We start from the raw sequence: 12,843 nt of genomic DNA, 5'->3' as shown, positions 1-12,843 counted from the left end.
GCCTGTCCCCTGCTCACCACAATGGCTCAGGACAGCTGCACTCGCTTGTCCCCAGCTCACCACAATGGCTCAGGACTGCAGTGCTCGCCTGTCCCCAGCTCACCACAATGGCTCAGGACAGCTGCGCTCGCCTGTCCCCAGCTCACCACAATGGCTCAGGACTGCAGTGCTTGCCTGTCCCCTGCTCACCACAATGGCTCAGGACAGCTGCACTCGCTTGTCCCCAGCTCACCACAATGGCTCAGGACTGCAGTGCTCACCTGTCCCCAGCTCACCACAATGGCTCAGGACAGCTGCACTCGCTTGTCCCCAGCTCACCACAATGGCTCAGGACTGCAGTGCTCGCCTGTCCCCTGCTCACCACAATGGCTCAGGACAGCTGCACTCGCTTGTCCCCAGCTCACCACAATGACTCAGGACTGCAGTGCTCGCCTGTCCCCAGCTCACCACAATGGCTCAGGACAGCTGCGCTCGCCTGTCCCCAGCTCACCACAATGGCTCAGGACAGCTGCACTTGCTTATCCCCAGCTCACCACAATGGCTCAGGACAGCTGCACTTGCCTGTACCCAGCTCACCACAATGGCTCAGGACTGCAGTGCTCGCCTGTCCCCAGCTCACCACAATGGCTCAGGACTGCAGTGCTCGCCTGTCCCCAGCTCACCACAATGGCTCAGGACAGCTGCGCTTGCTTATCTCCAGCTCACCACAATGGCTCAGGACAGCTGTTCTTGCTTGTCTCCAGCTCACCGCAGTGGCTCAGGAGAGCTGCACTCGCTTGTCTCCAGCTCACCACAATGGCTCGGGACAGCTGCGCTCGATTGTCAACAGCTCACCACAATGGCTCAGAACTGCAGTGCTCGCCTGTCCCCTGCTCACCACAATGGCTCAGGACAGCTGCACTCGCTTGTCCCCAGCTCACCACAATGGCTCAGTACAGTAAGGTTCTCCAGCCCCCAGCTCACCACAATGGCTCAGAACTGCAGTGGTCGCCTGTCCCCAGCTCACCACAAAGGCTCAGGACAGCTGCACTCGCTTGTCCCCAGCTCACCACAATGGCTCAGGACTGCAGTGCTCGCCTGTCCCCAGCTCAGCAAAATGGCTCAGGACAGCTGCGCTCACTTGTCCCCAGCTCACCACAATGGATCAGGACAGCTGCATTCGCCTGTCCCCAGCTCACCTCAATGGCTCAGGACAGCTGTGCTCGCCTGTTCCCAGCTCACCACAATGGCTCAGGACAGCTGCGCTTGCTTATCCCCAGCTCACCACAATGGCTCAGGACAGCTGCACTCGCTTGTCCCCAGCTCACCACAATGGCTCAGGACTGCAGTGCTCGCCTGTCCCCAGCTCACCACAATGGCTCAGGACAGCTGCGCTCGCCTGTCCCCAGCTCACCACAATGGATCAGGACAGCTGCATTCGCCTGTTCCCAGCTCACCACAATGGCTCAGGACTGCAGTGCTCGCCTGTCCCCTGCTCACCACAATGGCTCAGGACAGCTGCGCTTGCTTATCCCCAGCTCACCACAATAGCTCAGGACAGCTGCGCTCGCCTGTCCCCAGCTCACCACAATGGCTCAGGACTGTAGTGCTTGCCTGTCCCCAGCTCACCACAATGGCTCAGGACTGCAGTGCTCACCTGTCCCCAGCTCACCACAATGGCTCAGGACAGCTGCGCTTGCTTATCTCCAGCTCACCACAATGGCTCAGGACAGCTGTTCTTGCTTGTCTCCAGCTCACCACAATGGCTCAGGAGAGCTGCACTCGCTTGTCTCCAGCTCACCAAAATGGCTCGGGACAGCTGCGCTTGATTGTCAACAGCTCACCACAATGGCTCAGGACAGCTGCGCTCGCCTGTCCCCTGCTCACCACAATGGCTCAGGACAGCTGCACTCGCTTGTCCCCAGCTCACCACAATGGCTCAGGACTGCTGTGCTCACCTTTCCCCAGCTCACCACAATGGCTCAGGACAGCTGTGCTCGCTTGTCCCCATCTCACCACAATGGCTCAGAACTGCAGTGCTCGCCTGTCCCCAGCTCACCACAATGGCTCAGGACAGCTGTGCTCGCTTGTCCCCATCTCACCACAATGGCTCAGAACTGCAGTGCTCGCCTGTCCCCTGCTCACCACAATGGCTCAGGACAGCAGTGCTCGCTTGTCCCCAGCTCACCACAATGGCTCAGTACAGTAAGGTTCTCCAGCCCCCAGCTCACCACAAAGACTCAGGACAGCTGCACTTTTCCAAAGACATACTGATAGGGAATTTAGATTGTGAGCCCCAACAGGGACAGCGATGATAATGTGTGCAACCTGTAAAGTGCTGCGGAATATGTTAGCGCTATATAAAAATAAAGATTATTATTATTACCTGTCCCCAGCTCACCACAATGGCTCAGCTGCGCTTGTCTGTCCTCACTCCAAATCATCACAGTGAACCTTGACAACCATGAGCACTCACCCACCCCCCAGCTAACCACCATGATCCAGTAGAGGTGTGCCAGGCTCCTAGACGTTTCTCACCATGATCTGGGACATGCAAACCTTTGTGACTGCCCAGGCCCAAAACATTCTGCTGTTGCCCAGATTATGCCCACCCCTTGCTGTCATATAATTGCTGACATTCTCTTTCTCCATCAGGCAACTTCACTGGACTCTGCTTTCATCCGAAAAGATCCCTTTGGTGTTGTTCTTATCATGGCTCCATGGAACTACCCCATAAACCTGTCTCTCATTCCTCTTGTTGGGGCAATTGCAGCAGGTGAGTCCTCATGTGTAGAGAGTAGTCATCTCCATGACCTCTCAGAGACCTGGCGCCGCCCTGCTCGCCACATTCTGCTCCGGACTTAGCGAGTATAGGGAGAGCTGCTGCTGAGATAGGGTCAGAATCGCCCTTTTAAGAGGTAGTGTAGGTCTGCAACCGTTCAGTCCACAACTCCTGAGAAACCAACAGTCCATTTTAGGGCTAATTCGGGGGTCCCGAGATTTCAGCGCTAGGTAGGCAGGGCACAGCATATCCACATCAGTGCAAGGCCTGCAGGCACTGTATGTGCGTCCATTGTTCCCACTGCATCCTTCCCAAAGCCCCAGAACTGTCTGCTGCTTATTTACTATAGACATAGCTGCAGTTTTCATTGTTTTGTTTTTTTTCATTTTTAAATTCACCAAAAAGCGAAAAAATAATAATAATACAGTCTGTTATGTCAGGCTGAGGCCTGGTGTTTCTGTGTTTGAAAAATTGTATTTTCGCACGCATACGTACACTGTGTGCAGAATTATTAGGCAAGTTGTATTTTAGAGGATTATTTTTATTATTGATCAACAACTATGTCCTCAATCAACCCAAAAGACTCATAAATATCAAAGCTTAATATTTTTGGAGATCGGAGTGGGGGGGGGGGGAGGGGGTTTAGATTTGGCTATCTTAGGAGGATATCTATCTGTGCAGGTAACTATTACTGTGCAGAATTATTAGGCAACTTAATAAAAACCAAATATATTCCCATCTCACTTGTTTATTTTCACCAAGTAAACCAATATAACCGCACAAAATATAGAAATAAACATTTCCGACGTGCAAAAACAAAACCCCCAAAATTTGTAACCAATATAGCCCCCTTTCTTTCTGATGACACTCACCAGCCTCCATCCATAGATTCTGTCAGTTGCTTGATCTGTTTACGACCAACATTGGTGCAGCGGCCACCACAGCCTCCAGACACTGCTCCGAGAGGTGGACTGTTCTCCCTCCCTGTAGATCTCACATTTTATGGGGGACCACAGGTTCTATGGGGTACAGATCAGGTGAACAAGGGGCCATGTCATTATCATTTCTTCTCTGAGACCTTTACTGGCAGCCACGCTGTGGAGTAGTTGGAGGCTGTGATGGAGCATTGTCCTGCATGAAAATCATGTTTTTCTTGAACGATACCGACTTCTTCCTGTACCACTGCTTGTAGAAGTCTTCCAGAAACTGGCAGTAGGTTTGGGAGTTGCGCTTCACTCCATCCTCAACCCGAGAAGGTCCCACAAGTCCATCTTTGATGATCCCAGCCCATACCAGTCCCCACCTCCACCTTGCTGGGTCTGAGTCGGAGTGGAGCTCTCTGCCCTTTACTGATCCAGCCTCTGGCCCGTCCATCCGGCCCATCAAGAGTCACTCATTTCATCAGTCCATAAAACCTTTGAAAAGTCAGTCTTCAGATATTTCTTGGCCCAGTCTTGACGTTTTATCTTATGTTTCTTGCAGTGGTCGTTTTTCAGCCTTCCTTACCTTGGCCATGTCCCTGAGTATCGCACACCTTGTGCTTTTTGTTACTCCAGTAACGTTGCAGCTCTGAAATATGGCAAAACTGGTGGCAAATGGCATCTTGGCAGCTTCACGCTTGATTTTCCTCAATTCATGGGCAGGTATTTTGCGCCTTTTTTGCCCAACACGATTCCTGCGACCCTGCTGGCTATTTACCATGAAACGCTTGATTGTTCGGTGATCACGCTTCAAAAGTTTGGCAATTTCAAGACTGCTGCATCCCTCTGCGAGATATCTCACAATTTTGGACTTTCCAGAGCCGTCAAATCTCTCTTCTGACCCATTTTGCCAAAGGAAAGGAAGTTGCCTAATAATTAAACACACCTTATATATGGTGTTGAGGTCATTAGCCAACACCCCTCCTCATTACAGAGATGCCTAATAATTCTGTACACAGTGTAGAATCATTCTGTGTGCCAGCCTTGTTCTACTCTTTTTTTTTTTTCTAATTCACCAAAAAGCAAAAAAAAAATTTAATACAGTCTGTTATGTCAGGCAGAGGCCTGGTGTATCTGTGGTGGAAAAATCATAGTTTCGCAGGCATACGTGGCATAGGTCTGTGTGCTAGCCTTGTTCTACTCTTTCTTTTTTTATTTGTCTTTTTAAATTCACCAAAAACATATTTAACCCTTTTACCCCAAGGGTGGTTTGCACGTTAATGACCGGGTCAATTTTTTCAATTCTGACCATTGTCCCTTTATGAGGTTATAACTCTGGAACGTTTGCATGGATCCCGGTGATTCTGACATTGTTTTCTTGTGACATATTGTACTTCATGATAGTCATAAAATTTCCTTGACATTACGTGCGTTTATTTGTGAAAAAAACTGAAATTTGGCAAAAATTTAGAAAATTTCACAATTTTTCAACTTTGAATTTTCATGCCCTTAAATCACAGAGATATGTCACACAAAATACTTAATAAGTAACATTTCCCACATGTCTACTATACATCAGCACAATTTTGGAACCAAAATTTTTTTGTTAGGGAGTTATAAGGGTTAAAAGTTGACCAGCAATTTCTCGTTTTTACAACACCATTTTTTTTTTTAGGGACCACATCACATTTGAAGTCACTTTGAGGGGTCTATATGATAGAAAATGCCCAAGTGTGACACCATTCTAAAAACTGCGCCGCTCAAGGTGCTCAAAACCACATTCAAGAAGTTTATTAACCCTTCTGGTGCTTCACAGGAATATTTGGAATGTTTAAATAAAAAAGAACATTTAACTTTTTTTCACAAAAAAATTACTTCAGATCCAATTTGTTTTATTTTACCAAGGGTAACAGGAGAAATTGGACCCCAAAAGTTGTTGTACAATTTGTCCTGAGTACACTGATACCCCATATGTGGGGGTAAACCACTGTTTGGGCGCATGGGAGAGCTCGGAAGGGAAGGAGTGCCATTTGACTTTTCAATGCAAAATTGGCTGGAATTGAGATAGGACGCCATGTCTCGTTTGGAGAGCCTCTGATGTGTCTAAACAGTGGAAACCCCCCACAAGTGACACCATTTTGGAAAGTAAACCCCCTAAGGAACTTATCTAGATGTGTGGTGAGCACTTTGATCCCCCTAGTGCTTCACAGAAGTTTATAATGTAGAGCCGTGAAAATTAAAAAAAAATCATTTTTTTTCCACAAAAATGATTTTTTAGCCCCCAATTTTGTATTTTCCCAAGGGTATCTGGAGAAATTGAACGCCAACAGTTGTTGTGCTATTTGTTCTGAGTACGCTGATACCCCATATGTGGGAGAAAATTACTGTTTGGGCGCATGGCAGAGCTCGTGAGGGAAGAAGTGGTGTTTTGGAATCCAGATTTTGATGGAATGGTCTGCGGGCGTCACGTTGCGTTTGCAGAGCCTCTGATATACTTAAACAGTAGAAACCCCCAACAAGTGACCCCATATTGGAAACTAGACCCCCAAGGAACTTATCTAGATGTGTTGTGAGAATTTTGAAACCCCAAGTGTTTCACTAAAGTTTATAATGCATAGCCATGAAAATAAAAAATCTTTTTTTTTCCACAAAAAATTTTTAGTTCCCAGTTTTGTATTTTCCCAAAGGTAACAGGAGAAATTGGACCCCAAAAGTTGTTGTCCAATTTATCCTGTGTATGCTGATGCCCCATATGTGGGGGTAAACCACTGTTTTTAGTTCCCAGTTTTGTATTTTCCCAAAGGTAACAGGAGAAATTGGACCCCAAAAGTTGGTATCCAATTTATCCTGTGTATGCTGATGCCCCATATGTGGGGGTAAACCACTGTTTGGGCGCACGGCAGAGCTCAGAAGGGAAGAAGCACCGTTTTTCTTTTTCAAACCAGAATTGGATGGAATTGAGATCAGACGTCATGTTGCATTTGCAGAGCCCCTGATGTGCCTAAACAGTGGAAACCTCCCAATTTTAACTCCAACCCTAACCCCAACACACCCCTAACCCTAATACCACCCCTAACCCCAACACACCCCTAACCCCAATCCCAACCAAAACCATACACCTAACCCTGACACACCCTTAACCCAACCGTAAACGTAAGCCAAACCCTAACCCCAACTCTATCCCCAACCCTAACTTTAGCCCAACGCTAACCCTAGCCCTAATGGGAAAATGGAAATAAATACATTTTTTTTATTTTATCATTTTTCCCTAACTAAGGCAGTGATAAATGGGGGTTTGATTTACTATTTATAGCGGGTTTTTATGTTTGGCAGCTGTCACACACTAAAAGATGCTTTTCATTGCAAAAAATAGTGTTTGCATCACCACATTCTGAGAACTATAATTATTTCATACTTTGGTCAACAGCAGGGGTCCCCAACCTGTAGCTCGGGAGCCACATGTGGCTTGCGGTCCCATGAATTGTGGCTCGCGACTGTCTGCCAGCTTGGTGCATTAGCTCCAGGTCTAGCAAACAGGTATGAAGAGCACATCTCAAAATGGTGAACTTTGTGAGTAACCCTGCACAGAAGAGCAGACTTGGATGCGCATCTACTGGTCTTGGGGGATTAGAGATAATTTAAGAATGGTACGCTGGTAGGCAGGATGATACTACCGGTCAGAGGAGGAGCTTGAAGCTGGATGTGACTGCCTTGGGAGTGCGTGATGGAAGAATGCTGAATGGGGATATTGTGGGCACCCCTGGATCTTGGTATACTGCTTCAGGGTGATTTGTGTGAAAAAGCTTTGGTTATCATTAAACCCATAATGGGGGCATTGGTTGCCACTACTGTGAGGGAGGCAGGAGCTGGATGTGGCTTGTGACCCTCTTGCAGAGCTGAATTTGGCTCTCAAGGTCAGAAAGGTTGGGGACCTCTGGTCTACAGAGTCTTGTGAGGTTTTTTTTTTTGCAGGACGAGTTCACATTTTTATTGGTACCATTTTCGGGCATATAACATTTTTTGATCGCTTTTTATTCCGATTTTTGTTAGGCAGAATGAAAAAAAAAACAGCAATTTGTGAATTTCTTTTGAGGGGAGCATTTATACGTGTTTCTATCATTGCATTTTTCTGACAATAGCAGTCTACAAGAATGATATTTGTGCCACCTGAGTGTGGCTGAGCATGAAAGCAGGATGAGCTGTTGCATGTGGTATCAGGGCGCCCAGCACAGGAGGTCTACACCGATCCCTCACCCACCTCGTCTTACTGTGACGTTCAATTGAAAGCTGTAAATGCTGTCCGAGACCCCGATACCTCATGCCTGGCTGATTGCTGCAGTGCCATGCTACAATTAGTACTGTGGGTGAATTGAGGCCACTATCCTGGTGTCTGTCCTTCATTTGATGTGTTTTGGCAGCATTTGGGGATGTTATAAGGTGTTGTGCATGCGTTTGTTTTTCTTCCCATTGACTGTAATAACTTTCTGGTATGTTCCGCAAATTTTGCAAAATTGGTGATTGTAATCTCAAGCGAACATTGAAATAGTCGGTCATCTCTAACTGTGAGTACTGTTATGACCTGGGGGTCAGGACAATAATGGACCTGGTGGTTAAGAGCATACGGAATGACCTGATAGTTACTAACAATACAGGACAAGCTCTGAGACGTGGGAACTCTGCTGACCGCAATCCCTAATCCTATCACACACACTAGAAATAGCCGTGGAGCGCTCCTGACGCTCCCTAGGCGCCTCGTCACAGCCTAAGGAACTAGCTAGCCCTAGAGATAGAAAAATAAAGCCTACCTTGCCTCAGAGAAATTTCCCAAAGGAACAGGCAGCCCCCCACATATAATGACTGTGAGTTAAGATGAAAATAACAAACACAGAGATGAAATAGATTTAGCAAAGTGAGGCCCGACTTACTGAACAGACAGAGGATAGGAAAGGTAACTTTGCGGTCAGCACAAAAAACTACAAAAAGTCCACGCAGAGGGCGCAAAAAGACCGTCCGCATCGACTCACGGTGCGGAGGCGCTCCCTCTGCGTCCCAGAGCTTCCAGCAAGCAAGACATAAATCAAAATAGCAAGCTGGGCAGAAAAAATAGCAAACAGAGAAAAACAAGCAGGAACTTAGCTTCTGCTGGGAAGACAGGTCACAAGAACGATCCAGGAGTGAACTAGACCAATACTGGAATATTGACAGGTGGCATGGAGCAATGATCTAGGTGGAGTTAAATAGAGCAGCCAGCTAACGAATTAACCTCGTCACCTGTGGAAGGAACCTCAGAAGCCGCAGCCCCACTCACCACCACCAGAGGAAGCCCATGGACAGAACCAGCCAAAGTACCATTCATGACCACAGGAGGGAGCTTAACAACAGAATTCACAACAGTACCCCCCCCTTGAGGAGGGGTCACCGAACCCTCACCTGAGCCCCCAGGCCGACCAGGACGAGCCAAATGAAAGGCACAAACCAGATCGGCAGCATGAACATCAGAGGCAAAGACCCAGGAATTATCTTCCTGACCATAACCCTTCCACTTGACCAGGTACTGGAGTTTCCGTCTCAAAATACGAGAATCCAAAATCTTCTCCACCACATACTCCAACTCCCCCTCAACCAACACCGGGGCAGGAGGATCAACGGATGGAACCACAGGCACCACGTATCTCCGCAACAACGACCTATGGAATACATTATGGATGGCAAAAGAAGCTGGAAGGGTCAAACGAAATGACACAGGATTGAGAACCTCAGAAATCTTATACGGACCAATGAAACGAGGCTTAAACTTAGGAGAGGAAACCTTCATAGGAACATAACGAGACGACAACCAAACCAAATCCCCAACACGAAGTCGGGGACCCACACAGCGCCGGCGGTTAGCAAAACGTTGAGCCTTCTCCTGGGACAATGTCAAATTGTCCACCACATGAGTCCAAATCTGCTGCAACCTATCCACCACAGTATCTACACCAGGACAGTCCGAAGACTCAACCTGCCCTGAAAAGAAACGAGGATGGAAACCAGAATTGCAGAAAAACGGCGAAACCAAAGTAGCCGAGCTGGCCCGATTATTAAGGGCGAACTCAGCCAAAGGCAAGAAGGACACCCAATCATCCTGATCAGCAGAAACAAAGCATCTCAGATATGTTTCCAAAGTCTGATTAGTACGTTCGGTTTGGCCATTTGTCTGAGGATGGAAAGCCGAGGAAAAAGACAAATCAATGCCCATCCTAGCACAAAAGGATCGCCAAAACCTCGAAACAAACTGGGAACCTCTGTCCGAAACGATGTTCTCCGGAATGCCATGTAAACGAACCACAGGCTGGAAAAACAATGGCACCAAATCAGAGGAGGAAGGCAATTTAGACAAGGGTACCAAATGGACCATCTTAGAGAAGCGATCACAAACCACCCAAATGACCGACATCTTTTGAGAGACAGGGAGATCCAAAATAAAATCCATAGAAATATGCGTCCAGGGCCTCTTCGGGACCGGCAAGGGCAAAAGCAACCCACTGGCACGAGAACAGCAGGGCTTAGCCCGAGCACAAGTCCCACAGGACTGCACAAAAGAACGCACATCCCGTGACAAAGACGGCCACCAAAAGGATCTAGCCACCAAATCTCTGGTACCAAAGATTCCCGGATGACCAGCCAACACCGAACAATGAACCTCAGAGATAACTCTACTAGTCCATTTATCAGGGACAAACAGTTTCTCCGCCGGACAACGGTCAGGTCTATCAGCCTGAAATTTTTGCAGCACCCGCCGCAAATCAGGGGAGATGGCAGACAAAATTACCCCCTCTTTGAGAATACCCGCCGGCTCAGGAACCCCCGGAGAGTCGGGCACAAAACTCCTTGACAGGGCATCAGCCTTCACATTCTTAGAGCCCGGAAGGTACGAAACCACAAAATGAAAACGGGAGAAATATAACGACCATTGAGCCTGTCTCGGATTCAACCGTTTGGCAGACTCGAGATAAGTCAAATTCTTGTGATCTGTCAAGACCACCACGCGATGCTTGGCTCCTTCAAGCCAATGACGCCACTCCTCGAATGCCCACTTCATGGCCAACAACTCTCGATTGCCAACATCATAATTGCGCTCAGCAGGTGAAAACTTTCTAGAAAAGAAGGCACATGGTTTCATCAGCGAGCCATCAGAACTTCTCTGCGACAAAACAGCTCCTGCTCCAATCTCAGAAGCATCAACCTCGACCTGAAACGGGAGCGAAACATCTGGCTGGCACAACACAGGGGCAGAAGAAAAACGATGCTTCAACTCCTGAAAAGCTTCCACAGCCGCAGAAGACCAATTGACCACATCAGCACCCTTCTTGGTCAAATCAGTCAACGGTTTAGCAACACTAGAAAAATTACTGATGAAGCGACGATAAAAATTAGCAAAGCCCAGGAACTTTTGCAGACTCTTCACAGATGTCGGCTGAGTCCAATCATAAATACATAGTAACATAGTAACATAGTTAGCAAGGCCGAAAAAAGACATCTGTCCATCCAGTTCAGCCCATACTCCATCACAATAAATACCCAGATCTACGTCCTTCTACAGAACCCAATAATTGCATGATACAATATTGTTCTGCTCCAGGAAGACATCCAGGCCTCTCTTGAACCCCTCGACTGAGTTCGCCATCACCACCTCCTCAGGCAAGCAATTCCAGATTCTCACTGCCCTAACAGTAAAGAATCCTCTTCTATGTTGGTGGAAAAACCTTCTCAACTTCTCAAATGGCCTGGGCTTTAACAGGGTCCATCTCGATAGTAGAAGGGGAAAAAATGAAACCCAAAAATGAAACCTTCTGAACTCCAAAGAGACACTTTGACCCCTTCACAAACACAGAATTCGCACGAAGGACCTGGAACACCATTCTGACCTGCTTCACGTGAGACTCCCAATCATCCGAGAAGACCAAAATATCATCCAAATATACAATCAGGAATTTATCCAGGTACTCTCGGAAGGTGTCATGCATAAAGGACTGAAACACAGATGGAGCATTGGAAAGCCGAATGGCATAACCAGGTACTCAAAATGGCCCTCGGGCGTATTAAATGCTGTTTTCCATTCATCGCCCTGTTTAATACGCACAAGATTATACGCACCACGAAGATCTATCTTGGTGAACCAACTAGCCCCCTTAATCCGAGCAAATAAATCAGACAGCAGCGTCAAAGGGTACTGAAATTTGACTGTGATCTTATTAAGAAGGCGGTAATCAATACAAGGTCTCAAAGAACCATCCTTCTTGGCCACAAAAAAGAACCCTGCTCCCAATGGTGACGACAACGGGCAAATATGACCCTTCTCCAAGGATTCCTTTATATAACTCCGCATAGCGGCGTGTTCTGGCACAGATAAATTGAACAGTCGGCCTTTAGGAAACTTACTACCAGGAATCAAATTGATAGCACAATCGCAATCCCTATGAGGAGGTAGGGCACTGGATTTGGGCTCATCAAATACATCCCGGTAATCCGACAAAAACTCCGGGACTTCAGAAGGGGTGGATGACTAAATAGACAAAAATGGAACATCACCATGTACTCCCTGACAACCCCAGCTGGACACAGACATAGATTTCCAATCCAATACTGGATTATGGATCTGTAGCCATGGCAACCCCAAAACGACCACATCATGCAGATTATGCAACACCAAAAAGCGAATATCCTCCTGATGTGCAGGAGCCATGCACATGGTCAATTTGGTCCAGTACTGGGGCTTATTCTTGGCCAAAGGCGTAGCATCAATTCCTCTCAATGGAATAGGATACTGCAAGGGCTCCAAGAAAAAACCACAGCCCCTAGCAAACTCCAAGTCCATCAAATTCAGGGCAGCGCCTGAATCCACAAACGCCATAACAGAATAAGATGACAAAGAGCAAATCAGAGTAACGGACAAAAGAAATTTCGACTGTACCGTACCAATGGTGGCAGACCTAGCGAAACGCTTAGTGCGCCTAGGACAATCGGAGATAGCATGAGTGGAATCACCACTGTAAAAACACAGCCCATTCCGACGTCTGTGTTCCTGCCGTTCAGCTCTGGTCAAAGTCCTATCACATCGCATAGGCTCAGGTCTATGCTCAGATAATACCGCCACATGGTGCACAACTTTACGCTCACGCA

The 12,843-nt window shown here is 47.5% G+C and overlaps 1 protein-coding gene across 1 annotated transcript in view; it reads left to right on the top strand.

Annotated features, from left to right (window-relative positions):
* The window catches only part of LOC138671453 (aldehyde dehydrogenase family 3 member B1-like), a 231,869-nt gene that overhangs the window by 98,735 nt on the left and 120,291 nt on the right, over window positions 1-12,843 (top strand). The window contains exon 4 of the mRNA XM_069759634.1: window positions 2,635-2,755. Within this exon, the coding sequence (XP_069615735.1) occupies window positions 2,635-2,755 (121 nt within the window). The remainder of the gene's footprint in view (window positions 1-2,634; window positions 2,756-12,843) is intronic.

Source organism: Ranitomeya imitator, chromosome 3 (assembly GCF_032444005.1).
Source record: "Ranitomeya imitator isolate aRanImi1 chromosome 3, aRanImi1.pri, whole genome shotgun sequence".
In the NCBI taxonomy this organism is placed as follows: domain Eukaryota; kingdom Metazoa; phylum Chordata; class Amphibia; order Anura; family Dendrobatidae; genus Ranitomeya; species Ranitomeya imitator.
The sequence above is the reverse complement of the archived record's forward strand: the minus strand, read 5'-3'. Positions and strand labels throughout refer to the sequence as shown.